Source organism: Pavona decussata, unplaced genomic scaffold (genome assembly GCF_977016875.1).
Source record: "Pavona decussata unplaced genomic scaffold, jaPavDecu1.1 SCAFFOLD_156, whole genome shotgun sequence".
NCBI classification, from domain to species: domain Eukaryota; kingdom Metazoa; phylum Cnidaria; class Anthozoa; order Scleractinia; family Agariciidae; genus Pavona; species Pavona decussata.
In genome coordinates, this window is record NW_028145568.1 from 3,335,086 (window position 1) to 3,350,031 (window position 14,946).

General features: G+C 36.3%; 1 protein-coding gene and 5 non-coding genes across 6 annotated transcripts; 1 reads left to right on the forward strand and 5 right to left on the reverse strand.

Annotated features, from left to right (window-relative positions):
- The first annotated feature begins 1,232 nt into the window (after positions 1-1,232).
- LOC146465322 (uncharacterized) lies at positions 1,233-6,644 on the forward strand. Its single transcript, XM_085128806.1, has 4 exons — positions 1,233-1,571; positions 2,060-2,204; positions 3,959-4,133; positions 6,503-6,644. The coding sequence occupies exons 1-4, from the start codon at positions 1,233-1,235 to the stop codon at positions 6,642-6,644; spliced, it is 801 nt and encodes a 266-aa protein (XP_084984932.1).
- Positions 6,645-8,111: 1,467 nt separating this feature from the next.
- Trnav-aac (transfer RNA valine (anticodon AAC)) lies at positions 8,112-8,184 on the reverse strand. Its single transcript has one exon. It is a non-coding gene; the product is annotated as a tRNA-Val (tRNA).
- Positions 8,185-9,916: 1,732 nt separating this feature from the next.
- On the reverse strand, positions 9,917-9,989 carry Trnav-aac (transfer RNA valine (anticodon AAC)). Its single transcript has one exon. It is a non-coding gene; the product is annotated as a tRNA-Val (tRNA).
- A 711-nt stretch (positions 9,990-10,700) lies between these two features.
- On the reverse strand, positions 10,701-10,773 carry Trnav-aac (transfer RNA valine (anticodon AAC)). The gene has a single exon. It is a non-coding gene; the product is annotated as a tRNA-Val (tRNA).
- Positions 10,774-12,509: 1,736 nt separating this feature from the next.
- Positions 12,510-12,582, reverse strand: Trnav-aac (transfer RNA valine (anticodon AAC)). The gene has a single exon. It is a non-coding gene; the product is annotated as a tRNA-Val (tRNA).
- Positions 12,583-14,159: 1,577 nt separating this feature from the next.
- Trnav-aac (transfer RNA valine (anticodon AAC)) lies at positions 14,160-14,232 on the reverse strand. The gene has a single exon. It is a non-coding gene; the product is annotated as a tRNA-Val (tRNA).
- Between the last annotated feature and the right edge of the window lie 714 nt (positions 14,233-14,946).

Genomic DNA, 14,946 nt, shown 5'->3' on the forward strand with positions numbered 1-14,946 from the left:
TTTCGAAGGCTTAATTAAGAAAGCTTTGTATTGGAAATACATTCCCAATTTATTTTATCTTCAGAAATTTGTCTGTACATAAAAAGCGAGCTACCAAAAAGGGGATTAAACTAACTTGGAATACATTTATAATGTGACTGTGATTCGCGAGGCTTCATTCTCGGGAAAGAATTTTAAAAGTTTTCAAAGCTTCTAAATTTTTCTAAGAAAGTATATTAATTAGTATATACCACACAAGTGAATAGTACTTTTCGCGCGCGCTGATTGGCTAGCTTGGAGGTGATAAGCCAAGTACTATTCACATCCGAGCAACCGAAGAGAAACAAGATGGCTTCCCGTTTCGCCACAGTTACTTAAGAGAAAATTATTTCGGTAAACGAGGTGGCAACAAAGTAGGGTTTGACGGCATTAAATGGTAAGTTATTTAAAATCTTTTCAACCTCATATTCTAAAATACAATCCCTTGTTAACAAAAAACTGCCGAGCACTAAAATTACAATGAAAACAATGAAACATCTAATATTTTTCAGCATGGTTTCAACAACGTAACAAGACGAATTTCACAGAAAATTGAAGAAATGACACTGTAGGAACTGAACAAGTGTCTCCAAAAGTTTTATTTGTCTGCAAGTAAGCGAGACGGAACTTTCTACAGTAAGAAATCGCTTACCGCGTGGCGCACGAGATTTCAAAATTTTATACCATTTGTCGATATATTGTCAGAAATAAAAATAATTTTTTGGTCCGCTAGTTATTCAGCTTGTGTGGTATATACTACAACAATTATTCACCGCAGTGTCGGTGAAAGTGAATTACCTCGCCGCTTCGCGGATCTGTAAATATCCATCACTATTCACCTCCACTTCGGTGAACAATTATGTTTACTTTATGAGAAATATACTTTTCCCTGCACGGAGAAAGTAAGCACGGGAACTGAAGAGTTAATGTAATTCTTTCTAAAACAAACAACCAAAGCATATTTAAAGCATTTTTCCCTTTTCTCAGAACTGCCTGGAAAACATTTCTTAAATATTAAAGATTAAAAAGCAGGTCTCCCAGTCCTAATTTCCTTTTTAAGCATACACTGAAACACAAAACAAGTAAGTCGTATCTCCGCAAACGTGCATTTCACAGGTAAAGCTGACGCAGTTTGTAACTGCTTTTTGTTCTTCTCTTATGTCTTAACAGTATAATTAACCCGAAAGTATAAGAATAGCTAAACTGTCGCGCAAATGCCATCTCTCAAGTACATCGCTGTTCTGACCAGCTGGATCATAACACTGCCATTCCTTGGTCTCGGTCTTCGTTACACCGTACGAGACAGGGAATTTTACATCATGGAGGGCAAGTCTTTGATTGGAAATGTGACAGCAGTGAGGCAAGTCACAGATCTCCTAGACTGCTCCTTTCTGTGCTTGGAATTTGGCCCCAACGGTTGCCTTTCATTTAACTTTGAGAAAAGCGATGACAAGGGATTTCATTCCTGTGAACTTAGCAACTCAGAGAATTATTTTGATCCTCACAAAATTCAAGAAAGACCCACATTTGACTACTATGGAACCATTACAAAGGTGAGTGCATTGCATGAAGACTTTTTTGTTCCTTTAAGCTTTCTTGCTAATTGAAACCCTTGACTTGACCATGTTATGATAATCATTTATCAGCTACTAATTTGAAAACTAGGATAAAGAAAGGACTGCGATATAAAAATGACGGGTGTGATCAGTTTGAAAATATTGACCAAAATACCCCAAAAGGTGCCAGAATTTTGTTGGCGGGACTAAGATTAATTTTGAACCCCCAAGAGGAACCAAATTAGTTGACTTTTCCTAAGTTGTTGTCATACATCTCAATACCCTAAAAGATAACACCACAATTCTAACAACCGCAACTCTAACAACTCTAATATTATGACAGTGTTCTTTTAGATTTCTGACACACTAAATGATACTAATCCAGACATCCCCCTCAAGGGCACAGAGGTACAAAGGTCACACCCACTAGCTCTTTGTGTTACTCAAAGGCACAGTGTAATTCATATCGTTTTATGATTTTTTAGTCCCTGTTAAGCATTCGCCCGTGTGCCAGTAGTCCATGTAACTATGGTGGAACTTGCATCGAGGGTCCATACCTGGGTGGATATACTTGTCACTGCAAGCCAGCACTTAAAATCCGGCCATTTATCGACGACAAATGCAACATTGGTAGGTAACTTTAAGTGAATGGAAACATAACATTCATAATCATTTAATAATCCATAATTTACCTGGGCTCAGTAGTTCGAAAGCCGATTAACACTTATCCACGCGATTAAAAGTTAACCGAGGACAGCTTGCTTATTTTAAGGCTAATTTTAAGCTAATGGTTGGTAAAGAAAAGTCAAAACTTTTGGAAAAATCTTTATTGAATAGCAATTAAATTCGAGTCAAGGTTCACGTTAATCAAGGATTAGTTTAATCGGGCTTTGAACAACTGGGCCCTGTGCGAGAGTGCATTCTGTATGAGGTGACACAGCCATGCAATAAAGCCCAGCATACCTAATTAAGCGCTAATCGCTAGTAAACCATATTTTAGACGCCAGGCTCCCACGCTGTCTTCCAAATAAATCGCTCATTGTGATGAGGATCTTTTAGCTAATTGCCCCCACTCGAACAAAAACCATCAAAGATATTTTGCCACACGGCAATTCCGAGCTACACTAGCCTTTCTTGTTTATTCAGATTAATCCCATGCTATAGAGAATACAGCCAATCAGAAATCTAGAAACCCGTTGCATATTCTGCAGTATCCAAGTTTTTCCTGAATACTTCTTACCTTTTGTTGAAAGGCTTTTATACATTTAATGAGCAGTACCTATTAATATTTTTTAATTTTTTTTATCAAAATCATGTACTAATTTTCAAGAAATGCTGCCAATCTGTTGAATATTTTTTTCACTGATTGTATTTGCTGTTAAAGCATTGAAGAGTGGCGTTTTGTGTTAACAAAATAAAATTAGTTAGGCAATGCTTTCTCGTGGTATACCATGAATATCCCAGGCACTCGTGATTCGATTTTTCTTGTAAACACACTTGCCTTTACTAAGAAAAATCAAGTCACTCGTGGGATATTTTATGGTATGCCACTCGAAAGCATTGCACAAATAGTACGTATCCCATGTTTTTCACCGTGACTTCTATGTTGCATCATCGGCTATTTCAGAACTTTCATCTAGCGTGCCTTTCTAAAATTGCCAGCAATATGATTTTTGATACGTTTGTAACTAAAACGTTTATTAACACGGACTCGAACTATAAAAGGAACCTTTGCCCTGAGCAAACCGCCAGTCATTTTATGGTAGACACTGAGCTCCGTGCGGCAAGATGCAATAGAATGTTGAGAGAATAAATTTCAAATTATTATGCGTATTTACGTGGTGAATAAAGCTTGAGATTTGATAAATTGTTTTCCTGCTGAATTACAATATGTTTTATCCAAAATATTCTTTTAACTGTTGAGGTTATTTTTTCAAGACACGTTCGGCTTTATTTCTTGAAATGCCGAATCCACAACGTTTACTTCCTACTTGCTCACTCTATCCGCCATCGGTAATGAGACGTTGAAGCAGTGACTGTGTGATAAAAGTGGGAAAGCTTTCAATTTTAAAGTGCGTGTCCCTCTTTAAGAAACACATGGAGTTAGTTTGTACACACACAAAAAAAAAACTGCCACAATTCGATCAGGAAAGACGTATTTCGACTTCATGAGCTGGCGTGGCTTGTTGTTTGGTTTCATGTGAAATGCGCCCCCAATGCATCTCCATGTTTTCTCCTACGCATTTGTATGCTCATTGATTCTTGAGATCTTCATTGCGATTACTGTATGGCCACTCAGGTTTAGTAAAGAAGAGAAAAAGTAACTAAATTTTTAGCTTGGTTATGATGTGGTATATTCCTTGTTAATTATTGTTGCTTTTCAGATTTAACTGACGTGCACTTCTCCGCTCAGGGCCCTGCAAAAATACACTACGGTCGAGTTGGTCGTTACAATCTGGATTATTATGACGCCAAACGATTTTGTAACCTTTTCGGAGCAACACTGGCGACATACAGTCAGCTCTACGCAGCCTGGGCAGCTGGTTTTGAACTCTGCGGGTAGGTTGATAATAATCCTAATGATAATGATGATGATAATGATAACAATGTCTTTGCTGCATTAACTTTTTAGTCCTAGCTATGCCTTAACTATGGATAGTTACCACTCCTGACCTTCTCCTTACCAAGGGGGTGTGCCGGTCACACTTTGATTAAAAGATACAAAGCAATCACTTTTTACAGTCTTCACAGCCAATTACATCACGGCTTACTGACAAACGACATCTGGACTTCGTTGACCGATCAGGTGAACAACCAGAGACGTATATACCACCTACTGACGTTCCACAATTCACTTGACTCTGAAGATGACTTCCCTTCAGGTTGTCGAGACGTCAGTCAAAGTCACCACAAACAGTCCTTCTCAGGACTACCCCCACCCGGATGATCATAATTTTCGTACTTATGACATGACTCCTGGGTTCAAACCATTTACAATTATCTTGAATGCAGTTTTCCGAGTGTTTACTTTCCTGACGCACAAGATAAGATCATGGTCGCTGAAATTAAAGGGAACCACTGACTGCTTGACTAAATTCTGCGGACAGCTATTTGATGCAATTAAGTCGCTCAGTGTAGTGCCTGGCTTTGTTTACCTTGTGGGAAAGCTAGTCAGTTGTGAAAATTTAAAAAAAGAAGACAACTACCTCTGAGAGTCTCTTTAACCCTCGCCTTGTATAAGCATTTTAAAATTGTAGGTGAGTTGAACAATCAACACTGAATATTTCTCCATCCTCTCCCGAAGCATCTCTCCTCGAAGCTCTTTCCATGACCATCTTGAAGTTACCCAGAAATTGCAAGTTGAATTGTCGGGAGGGGTATAAAAAAGTCTATGAGAATCCGTTTAGACTTCGGGAATGTTAAAGTCACTCACGTATTGAGCCAGGCTTCATTGAGTATCAAGACGCCGATATCTCGAGATCGCAACAAAAAATAATCTCAGAACATCGATGTTCTTAGGAAGGCTCCTGATATTTAGAAGAATTATTTTCAATATCCAGCAAAGCAGATGGTTGTCCGTTTGCAGGGCTCGAACGTACTGGTAGATACCTCAACTTTGTCTGAATCAGAACCAGCGCCAAGGCTACAAAAACAGTACAAATCCTTTGTTTCAAAGTCCAAAAATTTCAAGTGGAAGAGCGATTTGTGTAAAAGCATAATCTAAGGCGTGATGATTTCCAATATCGAGGACAGGTAAATTTAACTTTAGTTTCTGGATTTAAGAGGACATCATTACTTGCAGTGTTTATAGGAGTAATCTGAGTTGTCATAGTGAAAGGGTAGGTGGTATTCCGTGCCTACCTGTAGTTTGTCTTGTAGGAAGAATGGTCGAGTGTTTTCCTGTAATAAAGCGTTGCGTTGGGTTGCCGTTAGTTTGCGCTGTTTGCTTTCCCATCCGGTCAACGGTAACAATAATCTTGCTACATAAATATGAATATATGAAACCAAGAAACTATGAGGTAAGAGAGCGAATCCCCATACATGCCACTCTTCCTATGAATTTTTTTTTTTTCAATCTATTTTTGTTTGCGTTGCCATTTTAATGTCGACATCTTATTGGTCAGTTAGAGTGACGTCATTTCATTTTAAACTCAATGGCGGATTATCATTTCCCAAAATAGTATGCCGCGAACTAAAAAAAGATTGAAAATAATTATCATGGGGCACAGGGATTCATTTAGTCTCTTGATGAAACATATATTTGAACTACGGCGAAATATTAAATATATGAAAGATCCTCACAGTTATTTACGCAACTTAAGCAGTTGCAAAAAGATTATTTTCACAGCTTCCAGTTGCCTTGATAGAAAACTGCACCCGCATCTCAGATGTCATGAGTTCGAATCCCGTTCAAACATAAATGTTTTTACTGGTTTTCTTTTCGTAGTTGCTTAAGTTGCGTAAATAACTTCCCGCGAGGGGGTTTCTTTTATTTAATAAACTAGGCAACTTTTTCTTGTGAGCTCAATAACCTGGCGCGAGATATTGGGAAAATGCTGAGAGGACCTGGCAAGATGGCGTTCGCCTGCAGCCTTGTTCTTCATAGCCTGCTAACGATAGCACAGTGGTTTAACATCTGCGCCATCCGCGTTAAGATTTGAAAATATGAATCGAAAATGTCCATGTTTTGATAGAACTTGTACAAACAAAGGGTGTGAAACGTGGTCATTTGCTTCTAGTTTGTTTTAATACGCTCTGATTAAACATGGCACCACTTTCCTGACACAAAGCAAGGTAACACTAAAGCCACTCAGTTGTTTCCCAAGTCGCCAGTCTTGTCTCATCCTTATAACCTGTACACTTATTTAGATTAGTGTGCTTATTGGTCCATTTAACCACCCTAATCATTGTCTTTCCCCTTGGTTTAGATATGGTTGGCTGGTAGACAGCACTGCACAATATCCAATGCAAACAATAAGCAGTGATTGCGGAAACTTCATCGGCGTTTCAGGATTTTCCTCTCCGATCAGTAAAAGCAACACATTCAACACTTGGTGTTATAAGGAGTAACAATGAACGCACTCAAGAACTCCTAAACGCAATAAGAATGCAAAGAAAAAGAAACGCTAACGTCCTTTACAATGCTAACTGAGGTCCTAAAATGATTACAATGGTTGTTGTTGTTGTTGTCGTGTATCTCAGTTTTAGTGTACAATCTAAATCGCAATTAGCTACTGAAAGTAGTATTTTAATTTAATTTTACAAAAGTAGTGAATGTAAGCGTATTAAAGCAGTTGTAAGCAATGCCAGAAAGTATTTTTTTAGTGTTGCATGTTGTTCAAGAACTACGTATACTAAGTAACGTTTGAAGTAATATATCAAACACGAGTAAGCGTGTTTCATCAGATATCCAAACACTGAGAGGTAATTTGAAAAAACGAAGCGAAGCCGAGTTTTTTAATAATAATAAAAAAAAAAAACTCGTTTTAAAACGACTTCGAGGTGTTTGGATATCTGACGAAACACACTTTCAAGTGTTTGATATGGCTTCTCAAATGATCAGTAATTCTTGGAGAAATTCAAAGCCAAAGTTGGCAAAACGTTATGGTAATTAGGAACTCATACCCAAACCACGACCACAGTAGTGATTTTCTTTGTTTTCTCTTGATGCATTATTAATGAGTTTGAGAAAGTGATGTAATAAGTAAAAAAGTAGCTGAATCTGGTTTGTTTATATTATTACTTTATGAATTATATCATATAGCAGTAAGTAGCAAATAGTTGAAATTAGTAAGCAATTTACTGGCAACTGGTGTATTTGTGTGATTCCTGCAATGGTGTCATTTAAAGTGTGTTGCTGTTCAATAAGTAACAAATAAATGTACATTTTTAAATCACGTTTTCCAGTCGACCATTTTTTCAGTCAATTTTAGTAGTTTCAGGGGTTTTAGAGGGAACAGAGAAATCTAAGGCGACAGATTATATCATTTATTACATCAGCGTTTCATTTTGCGGAGCTCAAAGAAAACTCAAGTAAATACATACGAGAAGCACTCTATCACTATTACCTTGCTCAAAATTGATGATATATTATTCCTATTATATTCGTTTTCATTATGCTACATTTTTTTGCTTTTCTATTTTACTTAACTCTAACTAAATAATTAGTTTATTGGCCTATTATAGTCTAAGGGGCACAATATCAGCCTTACTACAGGTAACCCTCTCCTCTCCTTCTGAATATGAATTGTATTCGAGTTAATTGCAATTCAGTTAATATTTGTTACTATTTAATACTTGTGTATTAGTATTAGGAGTGGAGAACCAAATTAATGAAAATGAAAATACATACGACATTGTCATTAATTTCTTAGTATTAGTATTAGTGTTGTCTGATAAATGTAATCTCGTGCACCAAACAAATTATTGTTGTTATTATTCTCTGATTGGCGCCAAGACTGAAACAATAAAATAGATCAGAATTAGAAAATTAAATAAAATAAAAGATGAATGTAGTAAAAAACTTCCATAAAAAAGTGTTTCCGGCCAGGCTTGAACTGGCGACCTTCCGCGTGTTAGGCGGACGTGATAACCACTACACTAAGGAAACTAAGTGAAAAATGGCAAGCATTATAGAATTATTTAAATGGAGAATATCAAAACTATTCATAACATTATCCATACCAACTGAGCAGTAGGGGCCACCAAGCATGGACCTAGACATTGTTATAATCACTTCTCTCGATCTGTCATTGATAAACTACACACAACGAGTAGCAAATATACCGTACAATCTATTGCAACACAAGCTGAGAACAGTTGAAAGAATAAAAACAGAAATAAGATTAAAAAAAAAGGTGAGAAGATGCTTGGGTCTAATTATGTCGTTTAATTTTAAATTTGTTAGTGACTTATTTGACCGAGATCGGCGTGTCCACAGTTTCTTCACGACCCAGATTAAAACTAAAATGATCAACCGAAACCCTGCTGAAAATAAAAGACTAAAATAATTTGTTCAGATGATAATTCTTGAACAAACACACATCATTTACTCTCTTACATCATAAACGTAAAAAAGAAACTATTTTCTTTAAGTTAAGGCATCCTACTTTTCTTCTGAGCCCCAGATTGCAACTGACGCAAAAAGAAAAAGCCGCGTGACACCATGGGGAGGGGCAATTTTAGCCTTCCTTTCCTCCAGGCTCAGGAACGAAAAAAAAAAAAACAAACAAACAAACAAAAAGGCCGAGAGTGAATAGGGTTAACATGCTTATTATGAAAACGCACAATTTTACAGTCAGAAAGAGTGAAATAAAGCTAATTTGGGAAATCTAATGTCTATACGCTTTAATATTATAGTAAGTTATGAATCCATGAAAATAGTAAGAATTGAAACAGAAATAATTGTTTAAATCTGGATATATTATGAAATGTGACAGTCTCCAAATTGAATACATGAAAAAAGTGAGTTAGCCACTGTTTAATTTAGGAAAAAAAACTAGCTCTTGGAAGGAAAATCTTCATAAATAAAATAAATAAATTATTGTTGTTATTTTTCTTTGACTGCGCCACGACTAAAACAATAAAGTAAATTAGTAATGAAAAAAGAAATAAACATGTAGTGAAAACGTTTCCAGTTTAAAAAAACAAAATGTTTCTTGCCTGGCTTGAACTGCCGACCTCCCCGCGTGTTAAACGGACGTGATAACCACTACACTTACAAAATTATTGAGATGGAGAATTTCAAATTATCCATATCAACTGAACAAAAAGGACGACCAAGCATGGACCTGGGCATTGTTATAATCACCTCTCGCGAGCTTTTATCTTCAAAAGTTAACAGAACCTTGCTAGACTGCACACAGCGAGTTTCAAATATACCATACAATCTATTTTGACACAAGCTGAGGATAGTTGGAGGAATAAAAACAAAAATAAGATTGGTAAAAAAGTGAGGAAAATAGGAGTTAACATGCTTATTGTGAAAACGCACAATGTTACAGGCACAAAGAGTGAAATAAAGCAAATTTGGGAAAACCTTATGTCCTTCAAGATTATAGTAAGTTATGAATCAATTAAAATAGTCAGAATTGAAATAGGGCAAACTGTCTAAATCTGGATATATTATGGATCATGGCAATTTACAAATTGAATAAATGAAAGGAGTGAGGTAGCCACTGCCAGTAATTTAGGGAAAACTAGCCCTTGAAAGGAAAATTCTGATAAATAAAATAAATTATTGTTGTTATTTTTCTCTGATTGGCGCCTCCACTTAAATACTAAAATAAATCAGAACATTAAAAAAAAGATGCACGTAGAAAAGCTTTTGCAAAGTAAAAAGATGTTTCCGGCCAGGCTTGAACTGGCGACCTTCCGCGTGTTAGGCGGACGTGATAACCACTACACTACGGAAACCAAGGTGAAAGAATTTAGCGTTATAAAATTATTTAAATGGAGAATATCAAATAAGTCATACATTATTCATACTAACTGTGCAATAGGGGCAACCAATGTTAGTGGAACCTTGATAAACTAAACACAACAACTAGAAAATATACCGTACAATATATTACAACACAAGCTGAGAAAAGCTGACCGAACAAAAACAAAAATAAGATTGAAAAAAGGTGAAAAGATACTTGGGTCTAATAATTTCGTTTATGTTTATGTTTGTTTGTTTGTTTGTTTGTTTGTTACTTATTTGACCGAGATCTGCGTGTCTACAGTTTCTTAACGACCCAGATTAAAACTAAAATGGTCAACCGAAACCCTGCTCCCAGTCACCCCAACTAAAATAAAAGCAAAAAATAATTTGTTCAGAGGATAATTCTTAAACAAAAACACATCATTTACTATTTTGCATCATAAACATAAAAATGAAACTATTTTCTTTAAGTTAAGGCACCCTACTTTTCTTCTGAGCCCCTCATATTGCAATTGACGGCAAAAAAAAAAAAAAAAAAAGAAAAGAAAAAAAGAAAACATCACTTTCTCAAACTCATTAATAATGCATCAAGAGAAAACAAAGAAAATCATTACTGTGGCCGTGGTTTGGGTATGTGTTGCTAATTGCCATAAAGTTTTGCCAACTTTGGCCCGTAGAAAAGCTTTTGCAAACTAAAAGGATGTTTCCGGCCAGGCTTGAACTGGCGACCTTCCGCGTGTTAGGCGGACGTGATAACCACTACACTACGGAAACCAAGGTGAAAAAATGTCCAGCATTATAGAATTATTGAAATAGAGAATATCAAATTATCCATATCAACTGAACAATAGGGAACACCAAGCATGGATTCCGACATTGTTATAATCACCTCTCTCGAGCTTTCATCGAACCTTGGTAAACTGCACGCAACGAGTAGCAAATATACCGTACAATGTATTATTACACCAGCTGAGGAGTCAGAGCTGGAGAAATAAAAACAAATATAACATTGAAAAAAGGTGAGAAGTTACTTGGGTCTAATTATTTCGTTTAATTTTGTCTGTTTTTTACTTATAAAGTGTCTTCACGACCCAGATTAAGAGAAGTTACTTTGTATCCAGCATTTAGTAAGCAATAATTCTATGCTATTTCACGTCTTAGTATTGTATGAAGTTTTACTGAGAAAAAACGAAGACTAAATACAAGAAAGGTATATATCTTATTAAACCTTTTTTTGGTGTGTGCTATCGCTGTATGTTTTTATGAGCTATATTTAATATATATTGATTTCTTGTGATAATAACAACAACGAAAAACGAGAATAACAATGATGATGATGATGATGATATAGTGAAGACTACAAGGATATCAGACTCTTATAACTGCATAATGCATTGACTAAAAAAACATTAGTGGAGCAATGAACTAACGACAGAAATATGGACAATGGAGGACTCCAGCCCAAAAAATAAGAAAGGCGTGATATACAGGAACAAGAAATTAGAAGTTCTAGAGAACTATGTTCTCTCTTTTTGAAAGGTCACATGACTACAAGAGAGGGGCGGAGAGAGGGGCACTAGGTGCCGGCACTGACTCATTAAGCTGAATATTCAATACTTGTTTAATATCAAAACATTAGAGCCACTAAAGTTGGAGACCTTTCCAAAATTTTATTTGGTAGCAATTATTTTGATATAAAGTTAATTGGTCACGTGACTTACCGTTGCCATAGCTTTTAGATTTTGACAGCCCGTTTTCCCAAGATTGAATTTTCACTCTTTTATAGTAAATTTAAGTTTATTCTTGTCATTTCTACATTTTTGCGCCATTTTGATTGTTACTTATTGATTTTTTTTTTATTTTTGCACTTTTGGAGATACCGAGAAATCCAAGATGGCCGATCCAAGATTTGCGGCCGATCAAAACAAATGACTCGACTTTTTGTTATGAGATACGATGTCATCAGTCCACATTGTGGACGTCATGTCATGTCATGAGATATGATGTCATCAGTCCACAATGTGGACGTCATGTCAAACAGTTTGGGACATACTATATACACTCCAAGTCTTATTGCCGTAGCCACAGAGGTCTTTAAGTTTTACCCGAGGGGATGGGGGAGGGGCAATTTAAGCCCCCTTTCCTTCAAGGCTCGGCGACAAAGAAAAGGGTCGATAGAATAGGATTAACATGGTTGTTTGGAAAACGCACAACGTTACAGGCACAAAGAGTAAGTTATCAATCAATGAAAATATTCCGATTTGAAATAGCAAAATATTGTTTCAATCTAGATATATTGTGGAATGTGGCAGTCTACAAATTGAATACATGTAAAAAGTGAGGTAGCCGTTTTAATTTAGGATGAAACTTGCCCTTGAAAGGAAAATTCTAACAAATAAAATAAGGGAATAATTGTTGTTATTTTTCTATGATTGGCGCCACGATATTGTAAATCATAACTTTAAACAAAAAAATGATGCAAGTAGTAAAAACTTTTCTATGCAAAAAGATGTTTCCGGCCAGGCTTGAACTGGCGACCTTCCGCGTGTTAGGCGGACGTGATAACCACTACACCACGGAAACCAAGGTGGAAAATGTCCAGCATTATAGAATTATTGAAATAGAGAATATCAAATTATCCATATCAACTGAACAATAGGGAACACCAAGCATGGATTCGGACATTGTTATAATCACCTCTCTCGAGCTTTCATCGAACCTTGGTAAACTGCACGCAACGACTTATACCAAACAATCTATTATGACACAAGCTGAAGAGAGCGGGAGAAATAAAAACAAATATAAGATTGGAAAAAGGTGAGAAGATACTTGGGTCTAATTATTTCGTTTAATTTTATGTCTGTTTTTTTTTTTTTTTTTTTTACTTATACAGTACTAGTGTCTTCACGACCCATATTAAAACTAAAATGATCAACCGAAACCCTGCTACCGGTCACACCCACTAAAATAAAAGCATAAAATAATTTCAGGTTCAGAGGCTAATTCTTGAACAAACACCCATCGTTTACTTTTTTGCGTAATAAAAATAAGAAAAAGAAACTATTTCATTAACTTTTGGCATCCTACTTTTCATCTGGGCCCTTCAAACTTCACTTGACGCATAAAAAAATCATACTCACCGGCGAGGAATCGAACCCCGGTCTCCCGCGTGATAGGCAGGGATACTCACCACTATACTACCGAGGATCCGGGATGATATCACACAAACGTATTGACATTTTATGAACTTGCAGTGACTAATGATTGGGGTAGGAGATTATTTTGTATCCAGCATTTAGTAAGCAATAATTCTATGCTATTTCACGTCTTAGTATTGTATGAAGTTTTACTGAGAAAAAACGAAGACTAAATACAAGAAAGGTATATGTCTTATTAAACGTTTTTTGATTTGTGCTATCGCTGTATGTTTTTTATGAGCTATATTTAATATATATTGATTTCTTGTGATAATGACAACAACGAAAAACGAGAATAACAATGATGATGATGATGATGATGATATAGTGAAGACTACAAGGATGTCAGACTCTTATAACTGCATAATGCATTGACTAAAAAAACATTAGTGGAGCAATGAACTAACAACAGAAACATGGACAATCGGCAATCGAAACAAGTGACTCGACTTTTTGTCATGAGATATGCTGTCATCAGTCCACATTGTGGACGTCATGTTAAACAGTTTGGGAGACTCCAAGTCTTATTGCCGTAGCCACAGAGGCCTTTAAGTTTTACCCGAGGGGATGGGGGAGGGGCAATTTAACCCCCTTTCCTTCAATGCTCGGCGACAAAGAAAAGGGTCGATAGAATAGGATTAACATGGTTGTTTGGAAAACGCTCAATGTTAAAGGCACAAAGAGTAAGTTATCAATCAATGAAAATATTCCGATTTGAAATAGCAAACTATTGTTTCAATCTAGATATATTGTGGAATGTGGCAGTCTACAAATTGAATACATGTAAAAAGTGAGGTAGCCGTTTTAATTTAGGATGAAACTTGCCCTTGAAAGGAAAATTCTAACAAATAAAATAAAGGAATTATTGTTGTTATTTTTCTATGATTGGCGCCACGATATTGTAAATCATAACTTTAAACAAAAAAATGATGCAAGTAGTAAAACCTTTTCAATGCAAAAAGATGTTTCCGGCCAGGCTTGAACTGGCGACCTTCCGCGTGTTAGGCGGACGTGATAACCACTACACTACGGAAACCAAGATGAAAAATGTCTAGCATCATAGAATTATTGAAATAGAGAATATCAGGGAACACCAAGCACGGATTCGGACATTGTTATAATCACCTCTCTCGAGCTTTCATCGAACCTTGGTAAACTACACGCAACGAGTAGCAAATATACCGTACAATGTATTTTATCGCGATCCTGGGGGATCTTTCCATTGCGCTGAGGCGTCAATATAAAGTCGTATTACCGTCTCAAAATGACGGTTTCTGATTGGCTCAAAAACTGTCATGTAAGCATGACAGCACGGCACTTAAATGGGTTTGGCGCGCACAGATCAAAATTTTACTTCTGTGAATGAACATGCGACGTTGGATGGTGTTGTTTATTTCTTTTCATTTGAGTTTACAAAGCTTCTGACACTGTTCAAGGACCACTTATAATATTTTTTTTGTGGTGAACATGTACCATGGTACAGCGGATACAACTTTTTTCCTGAAGGTAAGCGAAAAAGAGCGATTATAAATTCGATGAAGAGAAATTTACTTAAAGACTTTCTTGAGTGTGAAAGCGGCCACGGTAAATAACAATGAGCTTAAATTCCAATAAATTATGGCATTTTCAAAGCAAAAGGATCTGTTTCTTTTCTGATGTCTCTTATCTCTAGAAAAAATTGCTCCAAGAGCGCTGCTACGTTCTCTTTCATCGCTCAGGTTTGTCAATTTGATCTTCTTGTCGTAGCGCC

Excerpts from the sequence above, each read along its gene's own strand:
- LOC146465322 (XM_085128806.1), top strand. The coding sequence starts at position 1,233 with ATGCCATCTCTCAAGTACATCGCTGTTCTGACCAGCTGGATCATAACA. Across the intron at positions 1,572-2,059 it reads ACTATGGAACCATTACAAAG|TCCCTGTTAAGCATTCGCCC; the intron begins GTGAGTGCATTG and ends ATGATTTTTTAG. Across the intron at positions 2,205-3,958 it reads CGACGACAAATGCAACATTG|ATTTAACTGACGTGCACTTC; the intron begins GTAGGTAACTTT and ends GTTGCTTTTCAG.